The sequence below is a fragment of the Carlito syrichta genome, unplaced genomic scaffold (assembly GCF_000164805.1).
Source record: "Carlito syrichta isolate Samal-C Ts95f unplaced genomic scaffold, Tarsius_syrichta-2.0.1 Scaffold308845, whole genome shotgun sequence".
Taxonomy (NCBI): domain Eukaryota; kingdom Metazoa; phylum Chordata; class Mammalia; order Primates; family Tarsiidae; genus Carlito; species Carlito syrichta.
Genome location: NW_007252941.1, coordinates 462,851 through 484,334, shown reverse-complemented (window position 1 = coordinate 484,334; position 21,484 = coordinate 462,851). Strand labels below are relative to the sequence as shown.

The 21,484-nt window shown below is 37.4% G+C and overlaps 1 protein-coding gene across 2 annotated transcripts in view; it reads left to right on the top strand.

Moving 5' to 3' along the window:
* IVNS1ABP (influenza virus NS1A binding protein) overlaps positions 1–19,747 on the top strand; it is a 20,396-nt gene extending 649 nt beyond the window's left edge. Inside the window, exons 2-15 of one of the 2 annotated variants that reach the window (XM_008066108.2) lie at positions 5,492–5,722; positions 6,728–6,856; positions 7,373–7,542; positions 7,675–7,750; positions 8,837–9,010; positions 9,321–9,446; positions 10,818–10,925; positions 15,433–15,562; positions 15,793–16,017; positions 16,438–16,559; positions 16,653–16,779; positions 16,861–16,992; positions 17,121–17,294; positions 19,194–19,747. In XM_008066108.2, the coding sequence (XP_008064299.1) occupies positions 6,746–6,856; positions 7,373–7,542; positions 7,675–7,750; positions 8,837–9,010; positions 9,321–9,446; positions 10,818–10,925; positions 15,433–15,562; positions 15,793–16,017; positions 16,438–16,559; positions 16,653–16,779; positions 16,861–16,992; positions 17,121–17,294; positions 19,194–19,447 (1,929 nt within the window). In that variant the 5' untranslated portion in view covers positions 5,492–5,722; positions 6,728–6,745 and the 3' untranslated portion in view covers positions 19,448–19,747. Of the gene's footprint in view, positions 1–5,491; positions 5,723–6,727; positions 6,857–7,372; positions 7,543–7,674; positions 7,751–8,836; positions 9,011–9,320; positions 9,447–10,817; positions 10,947–15,432; positions 15,563–15,792; positions 16,018–16,437; positions 16,560–16,652; positions 16,780–16,860; positions 16,993–17,120; positions 17,295–19,193 lie in introns of both variants that reach the window. The other variant, XM_021716581.1, reaches the window with a different exon arrangement.
* The last annotated feature ends 1,737 nt before the right edge of the window (positions 19,748–21,484 follow it).

Sequence of the window (21,484 nt, the reverse complement as noted above, 5' to 3'; positions counted from 1 at the left end):
CCGCTCGGCGCTCTGCGGCGCGCTTCCTTTTTTACGAAGGAGGTTGGTGGCGAGATCTGCTTCCTTTCCGTCCATCCACGCTTTTTGTAAAGGATCTCAGTTTATGAGCTCCTGGTGACAGGAAGGTATTGGAAGTATCAGACTGAAGGTTGGACGTAGGAAACTCGAACCACTACTTTAGAACTACGTTTACTTGGCCCCCTCCCGGGACGTGGTAGACAAATCTCTTGGTTTGAGATAGCTGGCGTTTCAAACGAGGAGAAATCAGATGACCTAAAGGCGCATTTTTGTTTCCTGAAGTCTGTTGTCTGTGATGGAGCGTGCGAACACCCTGGCATCAAGCTGTTCTTTGACTTATTGGGTGTTGTGCTCTGTGTCTGGTTAGTAAATGGCAATTCTGGAAGCCTGGTACTTTAACAGGTGATCAAGTACAGAATGAACTGGACTACCACAGACCATATTTTCTTTTAAAAATCCCAGCACCAGCCGTTGATTTAGGAATAACAATACTGACAAATACGTTTAGGCTGAATCCTGCTGAAACTTCTCTCTTAAAGATGCTGAAGGAGCGATTGTATTTGTAAGTCTGGCCATGAGGTAAAAACACTGACGTTAGAATTGGATTGAGACTAGTAGTATTTAATGCCAGCTGGCAGGCTGCTTACTTATCAAGTCTATAATTTGGTAGCTGGAGGTAAACTGAAATTGAACCACTGACCCAAGAGAGGTTTGGAATGGTTTTCTTTTGAATTTTTCTAATAGATCAAATCTCTGGTTAAATTAATTGGTGCTTTCCCCCCCTATAACCATTGTGGTAATTTGCAGTTCTGTTTTTCTAACATTTCTCCAAGACAAAGCATCAAGTTTTAATTCTTAGTTTTAAATTAGTATCTTTTTGGCTACTTGCTTTTGGAAGATGGGGTTTTGTTTTTCTGGCTTGAAGGATTTGTTAGGGGGTGAGTGAATGTTGTTTTGCAAATAAGTTTTTTTAAATTTAAATGTCTAAGATGAATTACTCCTAAAAAATCATTTTATCGACTTTTAGTGGTGTGATTATACTGTATGGTCAAATTCTGTAGGAATTCTTAAAGTCTGGGGGTCCTCCCCACCATGTATTTTGCTAGAGAGTGTAAATTGAGGTATTATGAGTGAGGGAGCAATTTTTAGGTTTTGGTTAGAAACACAAAAAATACATGATTATCTTGTAAAAAGTTACCACCTTGTAAATGTTTCTAAACCTATACCTAGATCACTGTTACTATACTTTTGATATCAACCTGGAAGCAGCGACCTCAGCATTAGTACATCCCAAGCCAAATTCTTATTTTCCTTCCTTCCTATCTCCATCCAGCAAGCTAAACCCAACTGTTATGCTTCTTGGAATTTTTAATTTTGATACCAATTTGAATAATGATGCCACATATTGAGCTAAAATATCACAAGTCCTCCCTGCCTTGGTTAAGGAATAAGTATGGTTATACAGAATCTTTACTTCCATTACTCTTGATCATCACCCACATTTCTCCTAGAACGCCCTGTGCTTCCTTCATCTGCTCTCCATGCCTAGCATTGTTTAAACCTTAGAATTAGAAAGATTCTGGATTGAGATATGATTATCACAATGCAATTAATACAATATTTAGATAAATTTATTGAGAGTTAAATATTATCATTGAATGTGTATCCTTCTTAATAAAATAAATGGACTCCCCCTCAAAAAAGAAGAATCAGCCTTACTTCCTCTCCTTAAAATCACTATTTGCCATATGCATCTACAACCTATTGAAACCGAATATATTTGCTGTCATACTATCTTTCCCCCTTTTGTTGAAGGTATTTTCACAGCTTGTTTTGTCTGTCTTCCTGGCCCACCTGTGAAGTGTTAAAAGCTAAGAAATTGAGTTGACTCCTTTGTGTTATGAGCATTCCATTTTGTTTGTGCCTGCCTGCCTTATGTTTGGTGCCACAAATGTTTGTGTTGTAGTGAAAGAATTACAAAACTATGAGGTTAAAAGCATGAGCAAGTGAGTTTGGTGAGTTTTGATATATGTAGATGGATGGTGATAGTGATTATAGAAGTGATATTGGAAAGCTGTAACTTCTGGTTTTAGAAAGATCTGTTGACTTGCTTTGTATTATAAAATCTCTATTTTAACAATGGAGTTCATGGCTTCTTTGTGGAAGTTGACTGCCCTCAGAGGATTGCCTTTAGCTAGGCTCAGTGGATCATGCCTGTGATCCCAGCACCTAAGGAGGCAGAGGCGAGAGGATTGCCTGAGCCCAGGAGTTTGAGACCAGCCTGGGCAACATGGTAAGATCTACAGTAAGTCAAAAAATTAGCCAGGCATGGTGGCACGCACCTGTGGTTCCAGCTACTTGGAAAACTGAGGCGGAAGGATCACCTGAGCCCAGCAGGTCAGGCTTTGGTGGCTGGAAGTGTGCCACTGCACTCCAGTCTGGGCGACAAAGTGAGACTCCACTCAAAAAAAAAATTCCCTTTAAGCCTAAATATTTGTGATTTGCCTTGAGTTTTTAAAGGATGGTTTGAAAGTATGATGATAATGGTTTCTCTTGCTCTTGCTGAAGGCTAGAGAAGAATTTTGAGAGAGGCCATATTGTACCTACCTTTTTAACAAACTCTTTGGTAAAAAGTTTGAACTATATTTCACTTAAGCTAATCTTTCTGGGCTGTGGTAACTTGTGAACTTCTGGGTGTTGCTAAAGCAGTTTAATTACTCATTTATGAATTTTCTGTCTCCCTTGCACTGGTCATAGTTAGGAACTAAAGTATATCAGAATATATTGTATTTGATCCCAGTTTCATTTTAAAAGTGGATTAATTGAAAGTATATTTTAAATACCCCCCAAAATTCTAAGTTTTATATTCTTATATGACTCTGGGATGTTTGGGCTTATGGTCTGGATTTTCAAAGGAAAATATTTTCATCATTTTTTTTTTTAAATTCCACTAGTTATCGTCCTTGAGTTTTATAGACCAAATAAGATCTCCTGTGAATTTGGGGGTTGATTTAAAACTCTTGATTTGTCCAGGCTTTAATGAAAGTAAATGTGAACTTTCAAAAACATGGTTTTATAGGCAAGAGTTGATCTGGTGCCCTTCGAACTTGGGAGTTGGTATGAGTAGGTGGTGTATGGTATATGAGGACAGTAATTGAATAAAGTAAGTTTGCATTAACTTAAATGCCATCTGGACTTGGGCTAGCTTTTAAAATCAAGTAAGTTTTTTACCCTGATCAGTAGCTATTAAAGAGATGAGGCTCATAACCCTGATGTACTAAAAATCAAGTACTAAATGTAGGAGGACTTACTCTATTGCAAAACTCTTAATAATATTGTACAAATTTGTATGCTGAGTTGCTCCAAAAATTCTCCAATGGTCTCTTCAAGAACTGTAGTAATTTTAACCATCTATTTTTTGTTTCCAAAATAAACTTATGGTAGAACATTCAGTTTGTCAAATACGATAAATAGATGCCATTTTTAATTCTTGGCTAAAGACAAATTTACAAGTAAATAGCAGTCAAACAACTGGACAAAGTTTAAAATGCTTAAAAATATCCATATTATGTTTTGGGCTTTTTAGAGGATGAGTTTCAATGTAACATAGTTTGCATGGGGGTTCCTCCTCCCTTGCCCTTGTTTTAAGATCAGCTTATGAAACTGAAGTCAGGAGTTGCCAGCTATGCCTGTGGGTTGTGCCCCCCCCCCAAACATATACCATATTTACTAAGATTTTCTTAGTTTGAGCCAGGTCTTCGCTGAAAATGTTTGCATTTTTCTTTAGGATAGTGTGTTCTCTGTGACATAGAATTTGTAAATTTGGAAATTGTTAGAACTAGTTTCTTAGAAAAAGCTGAATTAACCAACCTAGATAAAAGGTGGAGCAGAGGAAATCAATATTATATAATGCTGTGATACAGTTTTGATGCAGGGTTTAGCATTCACAACAATCTCAACCTGAGTTGGAGTTTTTGGGTTTCCTTGATATGAAACCTAAGTTATGGAGAAACCTGTTAGGACTTATGAGATCCATCCCTCTTATAGGTTGGGCACATGTTGAGCTTAACACAATAGGTTTGTTGAATTAGAACTAGGCCGGCCTGCATTTGGAGTCCTGTGGTAAGTGATTATTCATTTTGACATATTTGTCAGGTTTAGCATTGTGAATTTGATGTATAAGGCAAATCCAGGTAATTTAAAGATAGACATTCATTAAAAAAAGGATATATTTGCACATATTTCAAATACATATATCTCAGATAACTTCTTACTTAGTTCTGGTTTCTCTAATAGCAGTTCAGATAATTAAAAAATAAGTACCATCTGAATTTGACACTGGTAATTGATAACACGTGAAAATGAGGGGAAAGGAATAGGTAGGAGGACTGATTATCTTAAACAAGAATTATCTCACGGGTAGTTTATTACTTTTTATTTTTGAGTCTGAGTCTCACCCTGTGGCCCAGGCTGGAGTGCAGTGGCACGCTCATGGCCACTGCAGCCTCTACCTGCTGGGTTCAGACGATCCTTCCACCTCAGCCTTCCAAGCAGCTGGAACCACAGGCATGTGCCACCACGCCTGGCTAATTTTTTGATTTTATTGTAGAGACAAGGTCTCACCATATTGCCCAGGCTGGTCTCAAAACCGTGGACTCAGGCAATCCTCTCACCTAGGCCTCCCAAAGTGTTAGGATTATAGGCTTGAGCCACCGGGTCCGGCTGGTAGTTTATTACTCTGTATGAATAAATGATTAGGCAAAACACAGGCACCAGTATTTTCTCATCTTTATGTTCAAGTTTCTAGGTTAGTTCTGGTAAGGGGAAAATAGGTTGAATATAAAAGATTAACGAGACAGAGGCTTTGCCTATGAATCAAGAAAGATGAGCAAGTACATAGATGTACAGCGCAGACTAGACTAACTGAGGAGGAAAAACTGCTTCCCAACTGGGAGAGGCTCTGGGGCTGTAAGATTTCATCTGGCATTGGAGGTAGAGAAAATCACTTGAATGGTTACAGAGGCTGGGACATGAAGTGCTCATTTTGAGGAACAGTATATCTAGTTTGTAACATTATATACATGTTTGGGAATAATGCCCAAAAGTTGCTTCCTGGCTTCTAAAGACTGTGTTGTTGGAAGCTAATAGTAACGAATATTAGAGTTAACCGATATTTATATTGGAATTATATTCTACAATTCTTGTGCTTTTATATCCCACTTAAACAATAAAACAAAAAATGATTAGCTCTTGCCCTCCGGGGAGGGACTGTTCTCTCCCCTCGCCAGCTCACCTGAAGTGAAAAATGTATAATTGCATTTGTGTTCCTTTTTTTAATGTGATGTGAATATTTTTGCTGTTTACCCCAAAATCTCTTGACGATCAGGACTTATTTGGCATTATCTGCTCTGCCTAAGTCAGTGGCAGTCTTTGATCATTTTGAATATCTAACTTAAATTTGTTATTGTTACAGATTATGATGTACCATTATCACAGAAGAAACTCATGTCTATAGCTTTTAAGGACTTGATTACATCATTTTCAAGCCTGATAGTTTTGGAAGCACCATTAGAGCTCAAGACACATCTGCCTTCACGTCAACCACCTACCTGTCTTTATATCTTGACGAAGTGCTACATTTTAACACTCCTTTGTCCTTGGATTATTTGAGTTCCCAGAAATACATTTGCCACCAACATAGTAGGTAAGTGAATACTCAGTACTTGGTCTAATATTAAGAACATTGTTTTTCTGAGGATTGTCAGAGTACAGTAACAGCCTTTCACAATTTTTGAGAAGTCAGTAGTCGCTTGAATATGATTTTATAAGGCAGAGAAGCCATCAATCATTTGAATATGAACATGAAAAACATTTTCATATTTTTCTTTGATTTTGACTTTAAGTAAATCAGCTGTTCAAACTGAAATCTCTTGCTTTTTATAATGCATTTTGTATAGTAAGTAGTCAATTGTTTACAAATAAAGGTGAAATACAAATAAGTTTCTATTATATGATCTGATAAGTGATTTAGAATATATAGAACTTACAAAAAGGACAGAATATAAGTTCATCTTTTTTAATCACTCTACCTTATATATTTTGGAACATTTATATAAATCATTTGGCAGATAACAGTGACAAGACTTATCAGACGTTTAAGTGTGTATTTTAGGCAAAGGAGGAAGAAATGCGGCAATTTTCCACTTGTAAATCTCAATTATATATAATTTTTAAGAAGTCAAATTGGGAGCCTTTGAAGGAAACTGTAAAAGGGTAGGACTGAGATAAATGACAGGTTTTCTCATTTGTGAGTAAAGGATTGACAGGAGTCTACTTCCAAGGAAACACATGATGGCTACTTCACATCCTATACTTTTAAGTTAACTCATTATATGGGTTTGGGCAGGACGGAGTTTCATTCATTGCCTTAAGAATGGATGTGCTAACAGGCATGGGAACCTGACCAAAATTCTTGTGATACTTACTTCTGTATGAATCCTTAAAAAGATCTGCGACCAAAGTATGGGGAAACAAAGACTTGGATATTCAGTGCCAGTGATTTTGTCTGATAAAGATTTTGTCTGATAAAGTTTTTATGTATTGTTTATGGGATGGAATTTGAGAATAAGATACTGTGTTACTCTTTAACATTACATTTTAAAACCACCATTTGCAAGTGAAGTAATTCATCTCTCTTTTTGTCATTTAGCCAAATTTATAAGGAAAAATGATTCCCAATGGATATCTGATGTTTGAAGATGAAAATTTTATTGAGTCTTCTGTTGCTAAATTAAATGCCCTGAGGAAAAGTGGCCAATTCTGTGATGTTAGACTTCAGGTATTTAAAACTTAATTGAAAACTTACAGAGGTGAACTTTTACTAAAAGCCATAACTACTTAAATTTGCTTATTTTCTTTTTTCATAGGCCTTTAATGAAACGATTTTTTTTTTTGAGTTGGAGTCTCACTCTGTCACCCAGGCTGGAGTGCCATGGCACACTCACAGCCACCCCAGCGTTGCACTGCTGGGCTCTGTCGATCCCTCTGCCTCAGCCTTCCGAATAGCTGGAACTACAGGCACGCGCTTCCACACCCGGCTAATTTTTTATTTATTGTAGAGACAAGGTCTTGCCGAGTTGCCTGGGCTGGTCTTGAACCCGCGGGCTCAGGCAATCCACTTACCTCGGCCTCCCAAAGCACTATGATTACAGGCTGAGCCACTGAGCCTGGCTGAAATGATTTTTTAAAAAGAATGCTTTATCTAGAAATGTAAAATAAAGGAGTCTGATGTAGTAAGTAACTAGAGATGTACATAATCTATAATACTTCTAATTCTAATTCTTCGTAATTTCAGGTCTGTGGTCATGAAATGTTAGCACACAGAGCAGTACTGGCTTGCTGCAGTCCCTATTTATTTGAAATCTTTAATAGTGATAGTGATCCTCATAGAGTTTCTCATGTTAAATTTGATGATCTCAATCCAGAAGCTGTTGAAGTCTTACTGAATTACGCCTACACTGCTCAGTAAGTACTTTGAAGTAAACCATATAATTAGGGACTGTCGTCAGATATTAAATATCTCTAAATATATTTAGATTAAGTCTCTGTGTTTTAAGTCTTTGGTATTATAAATGATAAAGAACTTTTTTTTAATAGGTTGAAAGCTGATAAGGAATTAGTGAAAGATGTTTATTCTGCAGCAAAAAAACTGAAGATGGACCGAGTAAAGCAGGTAGAGTATCAGAAGTAGGACACAAGGAATCACTGTTGCTTCTGGAGTTTGATTTCGTGTGCTCAGAATGCAGAATTGGTCATAAAACATTTAGTTAGTCTCAAGAATATGAAAATACCCTTTGTTCCCTCAATAGTCAATATGTTATCATACCTCCTCTCAAAGATAATTTGGGCTAAAGTCTTGCTCTTTCATCTACCTTCTCTCTCAGGGTGGCTATGTCATCACTGATAGCATGAATTAAAATATTCATCTGTGTTTCTCAAGAGCTAATGAACTTATATCCTCTATTCTCTATTCTCCTACTCTTCCTGGCTTCTTTAAAAGTATTCCTTCTAGAATTTAATGCCAGTGAGAGGTATTTAGTAATTCATTGGAAAAGACATTTAATCCTCTAATATGGGAGGTGGTCAGTAGACTGCAGGCTATAGGCCAACTAAAGCTTGTTTTTATAAAGTTTTACTGGAACATAGCTATGTGCATTCATTTACATGTGATCTGTGTCTGCTTTCCAGCTACAGGACAATTGAGCAGTTATGACAGTGTGGGCCACAGTCCAGAATGCTCTGTGGCCCTTTAAGAAAAAGTTTGGTATGCTGGCCCATCTTCTAATGCCACTCCTTTGCTCAAAAATCATTCTATGATTTACAGCACATATCCCTGAGTTTAGCTTCCAGGTACTCCCTAATGTAGTTGCTGTTTTTCCAAAATAATTTCTTTGTTGTCTTACCTTTTCTCCAGCCAAATTAAACTGCAGCATCTTCCCTCTTTCTGTCTGCATTAAGCATTAACATCTTCTCTCCTGTTGCCCCCAGTTTAGAGGAAGCCTTAATTTAATTCTAGTTGAGAATGCTTATCTGAATTTACATAGCATTTCAACTTGTTGCATCTCTCTTTAAGCAATTTAAACACTTGTATGACATACTTTGATGTTTATCATTTGTATGTTATTTCCACTATTAAATTGTATTAAGGTTGATTTTTTTATTCATCTTTATATCATCCCATAGTGTTTATATATTGAACGTTATAGTTTTTGTTGAGTAAAACACAGAAGTGTTGGCACTCTTGTATTTCTTTTCCAAGGTTTGTGGTGATTATTTACTATCTAGAATGGATGTTACCAGCTGCATCTCGTACCGAAATTTTGCAAGTTGTATGGGAGACTCCCGTTTGTTGAATAAGGTTGATGCTTATATTCAGGAGCATTTGTTACAAATTTCAGAAGAGGAGGAGTTTCTTAAGCTTCCAAGGCTAAAGGTAAGGAGTAAAGTCTATAAACAGTTATGCACTGTCTAGTTTCAGGCACAGAATCTTTGTCCATGTTTGAAGCAAGGGAGTAAGCACCTTGATAATACATTGAAATTTTATTATTATTCTTAGCATTGTAATGGTTTTCTGCCTACCAGTTTGTTTACTTTCTTTGTTTTGGTTACTAATTTCCTTATATTAGAGTAAACGTATGGAATGCAGTTAGGCATCTATGACAGCTTCATTATGAAATTGTGAATTAAGCTGACAGCTAGAAGTTCAGCACTGATCTGTGTGTCATTGTTTTTCCCAATTCTAGTTGGAGGTGATGCTTGAAGATAATGTTTGCTTGCCCAGCAATGGCAAATTATATACAAAGGTAATCAACTGGGTGCAGCGTAGCATCTGGGAGAATGGAGACAGTCTGGAAGAGCTGATGGAAGAGGTTAGTTTTAAAGTAAATGGGATGTAACAATTTTTAAAAATTATTTTGCTATAACATCAAGGATTCCCTTTCACTTTTATTTTATAACCATGACCCTAAAGAATTTAAATTTTGCTATAGGTACCCTTAAGCTGAGAAACAGGGGGGGTGTCCAGGTGAGCTGAATGAACTGTTCAGTTTGGTCTTCTGCTTTTCTTTTTTTATTTCTTTGCTTATTATGTGCTGTTAACTTTCTTTAAAGTAGCATGTAATTTGCTTTAGAAATGGGAGGTGATACTGAAATTTTCTGTAGATTCTTAATTTTTCTTCACAGGTTTTTGCTTTAAATTTGACAATTAGGTAAAAGCTTCTAATGGTTGTTCCTCCCCATTGATTTATCTCCCCATAGGTTTATTAACAAAACTAGGATACCCAAGACTGAAGAAACAAGAAGAAACCTCAAGTGTATTGACACGTAAAGAAGCAGCAGTCCTGCCCCAGTTCTCCTAAGAAAAAATCCGCTGTGGGCAGAGAACGATGATGATTTAATGGTGTTTACTCCTTTACAGGATTCTTATCTTTAAAGCTTTGTGTTTTTCAATGGTGTTGTTCATACATATGAGTCTCTCACTTAACTTGGGCTACTTTTTAAAAATACACAAGAAAAAACAAAGTTGATGGAGAAATGATGGGAATTAAAAGTATACAGGTGGAGCAGTGGAGTAACTTCAAGTTTCTCTCTCCACTTAAGATTTTCAGAGTTTCTTTATAAAGGTTTACCACATCTGTTAAGCCTGCAAAAACGCTGTCATCAAGATGTTCTAAAAAGGCTAACAATCTTGAAATTCTGTTTGCATTCCCACTTGAAAATCAGATGCAGTCTTATATTTGCATCTGTCAAGGGAGATAACTACAGCTTGCTTGAATTTTTGCATTGGTTTTTTTCTGTTTTTCTTGACATTACCTGTAGAAGGGAAATAATGTTGATGCAAATCAGACCATTTATCTTCAAAGGTGTTAAACTGCATTTAGTATTTTATTGTAAATATGTATATTAGGAGTCTATATGTTGTACTAGTGCCTTTTTTCTTAGTGCTATATTATAGAATCTTTGAAAAAAATGAAGATTTCTTTCAAGCCAGTCAAGCCAAGGATTCTTCAGCCAGTATTGGAAGATTTTGTATTTAATTTTGTTGGGGTTTTTTGTTTTGTTTTTTAAATTTTTACCACCATGACATGTATTTTTCTTTACTTCGGGATCCTGCCACAGTAACATGTCAAGAAGCTCAAGAAGCACACTGGAGGTTACCTTGAGGCGTGTGTGTAATCTGCATACTAGTGGAGTAGCCATGGTGACCGTAGCCACATGGGTGTTCTGTTGCTGTTTTGCAGGTTCAAACCTTGTACTACTCAGCTGATCACAAGCTGCTTGATGGGAACCTACTAGATGGACAGGCTGAGGTGTTTGGCAGTGATGATGACCACATTCAGTTTGTGCAGGTACACATTGCACAGTCTGAGGTAACCTCAGGTTAAAATATGACTAGAGAAATCTTATAGCATACTGAAATTTTCCTTTAATAAAGGAAAGTGAACCAATTTCATTGGTATAACTAACAAACATTTTTGGGAGAAACCAGGCATATCTTAGAGTTATAGCATTTTTATCACACGAAAAGATATTAACAAATTAGGAAACCCTATTTAGATTTTTTTTCTTATAAAGTAGGATTTTCAAGTAGTAGGAAAAGGGGCCAATAAAATGAAACAATGTAGAAATTATTTGTTATTTTGGTAAAATTTTAAAAAATAAATTTTTTGCAACAAGTATAGACCTAATTTCTTAAAAAGGTGCTGAGTGTTAAATTGTTGATGGCTATGAAAGAAATTTTGGTTGTTCCTTAATTGCTGAGCTTTCCTATTTGAAATTAGGAATGATATAGTTAAGATGGACAATAAAATGTAATAAATTTTAAAGTGATTATATGTTACAACCTGATCTGGATGTTTCTTGAGCAAAAATCAGTTAAAATGTAGTAGAGTTCCATTGTGCTGATCCAAGTGAGTTATTTGGTCTTTCATAAAATCTAATTTCATTTTTTTCTCTACCTTTAATGGGTAAACATATGCTTATTCAGACACATTACCAACATTAGAGAATAAACAGTTTTTTAGTTTATGGGCAAATACAGAAAAATACACGAACCAGAAATGTACCAACCCATTTGTGTAAATACTACCCATGTCAGGAAGAGAAGATTTTGAGTATCTTGGCGGCCTTTCTCTTGTCCTTTCCCAACCACTGCCCCAAAGGAAACCATTATCCCACTTTCTGACACAATAGATTAGTTTGAAAATTTTGCATAAATGGTCATCCAGTATGTTTTTTTTTTTTTTAATTTTGCCTTTAGCTCAACATCGTATTTATGAGAGATATGCTGTGAAGTAGTCTGAGTCAACCCAGATTAAGGGATGTTTCTCTTTAAAAACCAGATAGTAAATGGCGGTCTCTGTAGTAGTCTATATGGTTATGTTTAGCACTCTGTGGTGTCCTTTGGCAATAGTGGCCAAGTAACTGTATTTTCTAAAGAGTTTTTGGATTTGAATTAGTTGAGAGCTTGTTTACGTTTGAGCATTTTTTAATATTTAGGGTATTTTCCCTCTTAACTCTAAATATTTTAAGTTAACATTTTCTTTTTTTTTTTTTTTTGAGTTGGAATCTCACTCGGTCGCCCAGACTGGAGTGCAGTGGCCACTTCCGGCCACCGCAGCTTTGACCTGCTGGGCTCCGGCGATCCTTCCACCACAGCCTTCCAAGTAGTTGGAATTACTAGCGCACGCTACCATGCCCGGCTGATTTTTGATTTATTGTAGAGATGAGGTCTCGCCAAGTTGCCCAGGTGGTTCTTGAACCCGTGGGCTCAGGCAATCCAATCACCTCAGCCTCCCAAAGCACAGGATTACAGGCTGAGCTACCAAGCCTGGCTAAAGTTAACATTTTCAAAGTACCTTTTCAGCAAGCAGAGGAAGAGTGCCCAATAATTAGTGGCAGGCTGTGATGTTTGGTATGATGGCACAAAAATGTGTAAGAGACAGTTCTCAGCTTGTGCTTTATAAGAGTGGGTAAAACAATACAGACTATAAGAAGTATCTACAGAAGGCCTAAAGGAGAGGGCACAGTGGAAGCAGAAGAGAAACCAGGGATATTTCACAGAAAAGGCAACTTCTGAGCAGTCTTAGAATTTAGAGGAGTTTGTGTAGCAGATAGAAGGAGAGATGTCAGATGGCAAAGAATATCTGTGCAAGGATGATTCTCTTAGAATTCTAGGTCTTAAGAGTGGGAAAGCAGATAAATGCTACCTGAATGGGGCTTCATAGAATGGAAGCCTTCACAGAATTTTAGATAAGAGAGTAGAGTGACAGGAACAGGTTCTTTTCACAACCTCAATAATAGTGAAAAATTGGGGAATAGTATAACTATTAAGTGGAAGTCTCTGGGCTTGGGATCCCAACTGATTTGTGGGGTTTATTTTACTTTACAGAATTGTTGCTTTGTACTAGGCACAGAGAGTAGATAACTAGGCACAGAGAGTAGATAAAAGCTTGTGAGACCGATTTGTAGAATATTGCAGCATTATCTCAGGTTTTTTTAAAAAATGATAGTCTTAATCTAAGGGCATGAAGGAGAAAAGATGGATTCTTTATTTATGTCTGTAAGTAGACATTCATATTTACAAAAGTCAACTTAGCTGGCCTTAGTGATTACTTAGATTAGAAAAAAGGAATCATTTGAGGATGAGTGGGATTCTGATGTGTGACTGAGAATGTGGTGCCACGAGGCCAGGTGTGGTGGCTCATGCCTGTATTCCCAACACTTTGGGATGCAGAGGTGGGAGGACTGCCTGAGTCCACGGGTTTAAGACCAGCCTGGACAACTTTGTAAGACCTCATCTCTACAATAAATACAAAAATTAGCCAGGCGTGGTACGTCTGTGGTCCCAGCTACTTGGAAGGCTGAGGCTGAAGGATCACCTGAGCCCAGCAGGTCGAGGCTGTGGTGGCCGTGAGCGAGCCTCTGTACTCCAGCCTGGATGACAAAGTGAGACTCCGACTCAAAAAAAAAAAACACAAACGTGGTGCCATGATTAGAGATCATGAAGTAAAAAGGATGAGGTGGGCACACATTAGGCTTCAGAAATAGGAAAAGGAAGTTGAGAGGAAGCCATCAAAAAAGTTGGGAGACAATTAGAATCTAATCATGTTGTAAAAATGAAGGTAGGAGAAAGTTTGAAGGAAGACAAAACTAAATTGTCAAATCTTTCTCTTGAGGTCACGTAAAACAAAGTTTAGGGATATCTTACATATAAAGGAGTTAACTAGCATTTCTATATTAGGCTTGTTTTCTTCATTGTTACAGTGCCTTTCTCATTCAAGTTATTTTCTCTCAATTATAATGTGCACATTAGAACAATTTTTTTACTACAGTACAACTTCGATGCAGTCATCACCATTTGTGATAATTTGGACCCCTTCTTCCCACAGATTGGATTGGGGTTTTTATGTACCTTGTGATTCATAATAGCAGATAACCTTATTTTTTATTCCTAGTATTTGTGTACTGTGATACAGTATGTCATAGTATAATAAAGGTGGAGCTTATTTTCAAAATTCCTAATCTTTATCTGTATTGCCTTAGGCAGTTCATGTCTTCTGAGTTTAATATTTTTACCTATAAAATGAAGAGATAGTTTCACCCTCCCTGGATTAAAAGAGATGTGAATAAAGTGCCTAATAATACTTAGGTACACAATAAAATGTCAAACTTGAATTCAGTGATAGCCACAAGGTACATTCCCTGCCTTTTCTCAAAATAGCTTACATGTGATGTAACCACACTGGCTGGTCCAGACCTGACTTTTAATAGTATTTTAATAGCTCAAGTAGCTATTAAAGCCTTTCTCTATTACTTGTATATGGCTTTTTGCTTCCATTAAGCAACAAAAATTCCTGCTAGAAATCTTATCTATCCGTGTAGTCTGCCCCTCTGGACCAGAATAAGTGGATGAGCAGATTTGGCCAGGTATTGAACATGGTACCTGCTGACTTGGCAGTTCATCTCAGGGTACTCTTGACTCTTCCAATGCCATATGATCATATCCTTTGGAATTGTCATGGGCTAAAGTAAATTGTAAAGAAACCATTAAAGAAAACTCATATTTGAGAATACATGTATATAGTTCTCTTGTAATCATTTAGAAATGCACAACTTTGCCCATTTCTCCCTTTTACTGTCCCTGTATAGTCTACTTTTGTAATATCTGGTTCCTTTAGTAATGTTTCCTTTCTGATTTCAGTTTTTTTTTTTTTGTTTTGATGTAGTTTGTGTAAAAAGAAAACCACTCTATAATGCCTACAAGGTAGCCCTAAAATATCCTTTAAGTCTTTCTTGTAATTGTCACTTTTTTCCTGTAAAGTGCTTTCATAGAGACTGAATAAATCTCATTTTTTGCTGGCATTGTATGAAAGATACCTGTACATATGATTTATTTAGCCTTGACAGTTTCATGAAGACAGTGAGTTAAATGTATTCTCTGTTAATTCGTGCCATTTTAAGTTTATAACATCTTTTGGAAGAGTCTAAACATAAAGTCTGTGGACTTAACGTGGATTATAGGTTTTTGTTTTTTTCCTTTATTGAAGTATCATTCTGATACTTGATTTACAACATTTTTTTGAATTAATTGAGCTTTTTTCTGACCAGGCTAATTGTGTAGGTGTAGTTGTTTCGTTATTAAGTAGAGATGGAAGCATGCCAGTAATTTGTCAGTTGGAAAGTGTTGGTTTGTGTAAAATTTAGTGTGCTATGAATGTCATACATAGGTAAAAGATACTCACTGTTTTTGCATTGAGTATTGAAGGTACTCAGTGTTGTGGAATAGTTCAGGAACAGAGGTACAGCAGGTGTGGTCTTTGGCTAGGTTTCTGTAGCTACCTTTTGATTTTGCAGAAAAAGCCACCACGTGAGAATGGCCATAAGCAGATAAGTAGCAGTTCCACTGGATGTCTCTCTTCTCCAAATGCTACAGTACAAAGCCCTAAGCATGAGTGGAAAATCATTGCTTCAGAAAAGACTTCGAGTAAGTATATGACACTTGCCAGATTGCCTTCAATTTATCTATTTTTAAGGAGTGTTGTCAATTTAATCCTTTTAAATTGACTATTTGAGGGGGGAAAGGCTCAGAATTTGGAAAACAATAGCAGATTATTCCAGTCTGGGATCTGGAGACCATGGAGTTCAATTCAGGATCATACAGCAACCAAAAGTAATAATAATTACATCTTAAACATGGAACTCTTGTGATTACAGATAACACATACTTGTGCCTGGCTGTGCTGGATGGTATACTCTGTGTCATTTTCCTTCATGGGAGAAACAGCCCACAGAGCTCGCCAACAAGTACTCCTAAACTAAGTAAGAGTTTAAGCTTTGAGATGCAACCAGATGAGCTAATAGAAAAGCCCATGTCACCTATGCAGTATGCACGATCTGGTCTGGGCACAGCAGAGATGAATGGAAAGCTCATTGCTGCAGGTGAGAACAGAAGAATGAGTGATTTATCAGTAGCATTCGCTAGCTAAGTTTGTGGACAGGCATTTACACTTTGTTGTGAGATGCCAACTTTGCCTTCTTCCATGGCATTCCAAGAAGACAGGGAATTTATAAGTAAATACTATCAAATATACCTAATGTTCAGTTCAATGTCTGTTTGTAATTTTTTAAAAATAAAGTGGGTAAATTTTTCCTAATTTTCAAGCCAAGACTAAGCAGTTTACTCACATTGATGATGTTACTTTTTAAGCTAGTACAAGCACTTCATTAAAACATCAACTAATGGGTCCTTAAAAAGCTTTAATACCTTTTATCATTGTGCAGGTTACTTAAACCCACTACCCTAGAAACGCTGGTTGAATTTAACATTTTAAATATAAATCTTTGTGGTTCTTTTACCAGGTGGTTATAACAGAGAGGAATGTCTTCGAACAGTTGAATGCTATGATCCATATACAGATCATTGGTCCTTTCTTGCTCCCATGAGAACACCAAGAGCTCGATTTCAAATGGCTGTACTAATGGTACGCACATGACGTTGCAGAAACAACCCATGTTTAGTTTTCTTCTCATACCTTTAGAATGGCAGAAATTCTTACCTCTCACTTTTGGCACAGGGCCAGCTCTATGTGGTAGGTGGGTCAAACGGCCACTCAGATGACCTGAGTTGTGGAGAGATGTATGATCCAAACATAGATGACTGGATTCCTGTTCCAGAATTGAGAACTAATCGTTGTAATGCAGGTAATAACCTTTTTCTTCTGACATGCCAGTATTTAAATAGGATAAATTATCAATATGTGACTTTATTTTGTACATAAATAGGCGTGTGTGCCCTGAATGGAAAATTATATATTGTTGGTGGCTCTGATCCATATGGTCAAAAAGGACTGAAAAACTGTGATGTGTTTGATCCTATAACAAAGTCGTGGACAAGCTGTGCTCCTCTTAACATACGTAAGTTGATTTTCTTTTCTTTAAAGTTTTTATTAAAAGACTTTCTAATCAATTGTATGTATAGTACACAGTTACAGTTTAGGAATATGTGGCAATCTTGGTTTGCTTTTTTTTTTTTAAATATATAGGAAGACATCAATCTGCAGTCTGTGAGCTTGGTGGTTATTTGTACATAATTGGAGGTGCAGAGTCTTGGAATTGCTTGAACACAGTAGAACGTTACAATCCTGAAAATAACACCTGGACTTTAATTGCACCCATGAATGTGGCTAGGCGAGGAGCTGGTGTAGCTGTTCTTAATGGTGAGCGTTGGGATTTGGAGGGTGAAGTGACAAGATTTTGTTCAAAATTCTGGCCAGGTGTGGTAGCTCACATCTATAATTCCAGTGCTTGGGATGCCAAGGCGGGAGAATCACATGAGCCCAGGGGTTCGAGACCAGGCTGGACAACTTGGCAAAACCTCATCTCTACAATTAAAAACAAAACAAAACAGCCAGACATGGTGGCTTGCACCTGTGGTTCCAACTACTTAAAAGGCTGAGGTGGAAGGATCATCTGAGCCTAGGAGGTCGAGGTGGTGGTGGCCCTGAGTATGCCACTGCACTCCAGCCTGGGTGACAGAGAGACTTCGACTTGAGAGACTTCGACTTAAGGAAAAAAGTATTTCTGAAGCATTAAACTTCAATTTATGGGCCGGGCTCAGTGGCTTAGCCTGTAATCCCAGCACTTTGGGAGGCTGAGGCAAGTGGATTGCCTGAGCCCGCAGGTTCGAGACCAGCCCGGGCAACTTGGTGAGACCTCGTAATAAAAAAAAAAAGTTAGTCGGGCATGTGCACCTGTAATTCCGGCTACTTGGAAGGCTGAGGCAGAAGGATCGCCCGAGCCCAGCAGGTCGATGCTGGGGTGGCTGTGGGCGTGTCACTGCACTCCAGTCTGGGCAATGGAGTGAGACTAAAGTCAAAACCAAAAAAAACTTCAATTTATGTAGACACAGCTTTCCACATCTATTTTATTGACTTAATGTCTAGTTATATAATTATAATTAAAAAGTTACTGTTTTTGGAACTAAGCTGAATCTTAGGTTTATGACTCAACTAGTGAAAGCTTATGTGTAAACACAGTAACAAGTAACCCAGTGGCATGGAGCATTCAGCTGCCTGTGACCTTGTCCGTGTACATTACAGATACATGGATGCAGGTTGGTTAAGTGATGGTCAGATGAGAAAATAGTGAATTTGAGGATCAGTAATACAATATTTTCTAAGGTAGTTATTTAATGCTAACATTTTATCTGAAAATAATTTAACTATTTATTGTTCTGCATATAGTTTTGAAAATAGTCATAACTGCTTCCAGAAGAAATTTCTATACCAAAATCTTACATAGTTAACTGGAATACTATAGAATTTTTTTTCATTTATCTGAAGTCTTTCTTATAACTTCTTTTGAGTTTCAGTTCTGTGCACTGGGCTGATACAAAAAGTCTGATTTGGCACTTAGCTACATCTTGCAATTTGCCCAACTTCTTTTTGCCTCTTTTTTTCAGCTGTGAAACAATATTAATTGCCACATAGAATTGTTGTAACAATTGCACTCTATTTAGATGCTGCTATTGCTTTTTCCCCTTCTCCCTTTTAAGTTGTCTAAGTCCATGTGGGAATAGTTTTTATTGATTTGATTCACTCTGTATCTCCAGCACCTCTAGAGTGCTTGCCTCATTAGTAGGCATTTCATAAATATTTTTTGGCAAAATAAACAGGCATTTATTTTTATTTATTTATTTTTAAACATACAGTGGGTTTTGGTTTTTGTTTTTTTGAGTTGGATTCTCACTACGTTGCTCAGGCTGGAGTACAGTGGCACACTCATGGCCACCCCAGCATTGACCAGCTGGGATCCGGCGATCCTTCCACCTCAGCCTTCCAAGTAGCCGGAACTACAGGCATTGCACTACCAGGCACGGCTAATTTTTGACTTACTGTAGAGATGAGGTCTCGCCAGGTTGCCCTGACTGGTCTTGAACCTGCAGGCTCAGGCAGTCCACTTGCCTCAGCCTCCCAAAGTGCTGAGATTACAGGCTGAGCCACCGAGCCTGGGCTACACACTGATTTTTAAACAAAAGACAGATGTGGGGAATTTTTTTCTTTTACCTTATTATATTTTAGCCTCCTTAGGTTGACCCTGTTTCATTTTTCTTTTAGGAAAACTTTTTGTAGGTGGTGGCTTTGATGGTTCTCATGCCATCAGTTGTGTGGAAATGTATGACCCAGCTAGAAATGAATGGAAGATGATGGGGAATATGACTTCGCCGAGGAGCAATGCTGGGATCACAACTGTTGGGAACACCATTTATGCAGTGGGAGGATTTGATGGCAATGAATTTCTGAATACGGTGGAAGTCTATAGCCTCACGTCAAATGAGTGGAGCCCTTATACAAAGATTTTCCAGTTTTAACAAGTTTAAGACCCTCTCAAACTAACAGGCTTAGTGATGTAATTGTGTCTAGTAGATAGAGGTACACTTGTGAATAAGGAGGGTGGGTGGGTATAGATGTTGCTAACAGCAACACAAAGCTTTTGCATATTGCATATTATTAAACATGCTGTACATACTTTTTGTGTTCATTTGGAAAGGAATGCAAAGATGAAGGTCTGTTTGGTGTATTTTTTAAGACTTCTCTGGTTATTTTACTTTTGGAAGTTGCTATTGTAAAAGAATAAACTAAGAATTGACTTGGGCACATCATTTCAAGAAGTCCCCTCTCCTCCACATTTGTTTTGCCAGTTTGCACATTAAGTGACTTTTCCCTCAAATGTGTGTTGCGGGGCAGGAGGGGTGACAGTTGGATTTTTTTAGGGGCCCTTTTTCAATAACTGGAACACTCTATGATACTTAACAGGTGATACTTATTTAAATAGATGACATTGGCTATTTTTTGTTTTTATTGAAGAAAAGCTGACATGCCTACCAATATCTAATGTTTTATGATTGCCTTTTTATAACTTTTTATATTCTCAGCAGAGTGCTTTACCTGTTGGAAGTAAGATGTGGCAGATTGAAATTGTTGAAGCAGACTGGCAGTCTGAACAGTTGCAGAGTTTCCAGAATGAAAACTTGTGCCTCAACTGCATTTTTTTTTTTTTTTTTGAGAATGCAGTACTAATGTTTATTTGAATGGAGTTGCTGAACAGTAACATAGCTGTGATTTTGGTATTTGAAACACTGGTTTTTGCCTTGTTGAAGGTTTGTTTTATATAGGAAGACACTGAATATAAGGGGAACCCCCAAAAACCCAGAATTTATTTAGAAAAAATTATGTATTCTTATGTGTTTAAACTTCAGTTGCCTTCTGATGCAATACACCTATTAATACCCTTTTCCACTACTCAAAACAGTTTTGAACTTGCCGATTTTGATGCCATTTAGTGCTTCTGCTGTCTTTGTTTCACCTCTTCCACATCAGCAAAACATTTCCCTTTGAGGGAAACATTTTCCTCAAATGTTTCATCCAGGGACAAAAAAGGCACTTGGGATAAGATCAGGAGAATAGGGAGGTGATGCATGGGGGTCATCCTGTTTTTGATCAAAAACTGCTGAATGCTCAGTATTGTATGTGCAGGTGGTCAAAAACTGAACACTCAGCACAGTGTGGGCAAGTAGTTCGTGTAAGTCACCCATCGTGAAATGGGCAAACATTGAAAGAATCTCAATCTACTGAAGCCAAAAGCAGCCTCTCAGAAGAATACTACCTGGTATACTGATGCTGATGGGACCCTAGAGCACTTACCTAGTGGGAGAAGCCTGTCCTACAAGGAGCGTGCCCTCCAAAAAAAAAAAAAAAAAATAGTTTTTTGGGTCCCCCTTCTGATAGCAATAAAAAAAAAAAAAGTTGTTTTCTAAATCCTGTTTTTATTTATCATTAATAATCCTAAATGGTAGTCCTCGACTGTGAAAAAAATTACCTTAAAATTGAGTTGTGAATGCAGCCTATATCAGAACTATGTTTTTATTCAGTTTTTCTACATACGTGGATAAGTATTGGTTGGGATGACTTGGAGTCTAATGTGTGATGCTACACACCTAACTCGTGCCAAAATTAGCACATCCTGATGCTGCTGATACAAACACCTTAAAGGTACTTTGCAGGAAATCCTTCCGCCATGAGATTAATATCTAAGTGCTGTTTGTGTACTCATTCATTACTAAAACTTTGGAGAAATTTTCTTTCCCCAGTAATGATGGGCTTGGGGTATTTGTGGAAAATATCCACCTTGCATCTTACATCTGAAATAAGGAATGATACAAGTTTTTTTCTTACAGAAGATGAAGCACATAGGAGCCTTACTGGGCCAACTGGGATGAGATGACTATTCAGTGGCTAACTTGAATTAGGGAGAAAATTAGGTATTTTTTCCAAATGTTCACTGGTACTGTACTACCTTATTTCTCATCTGTTCCACAAAGAACTACCAAGAAAGGAAGTCAGTTTGC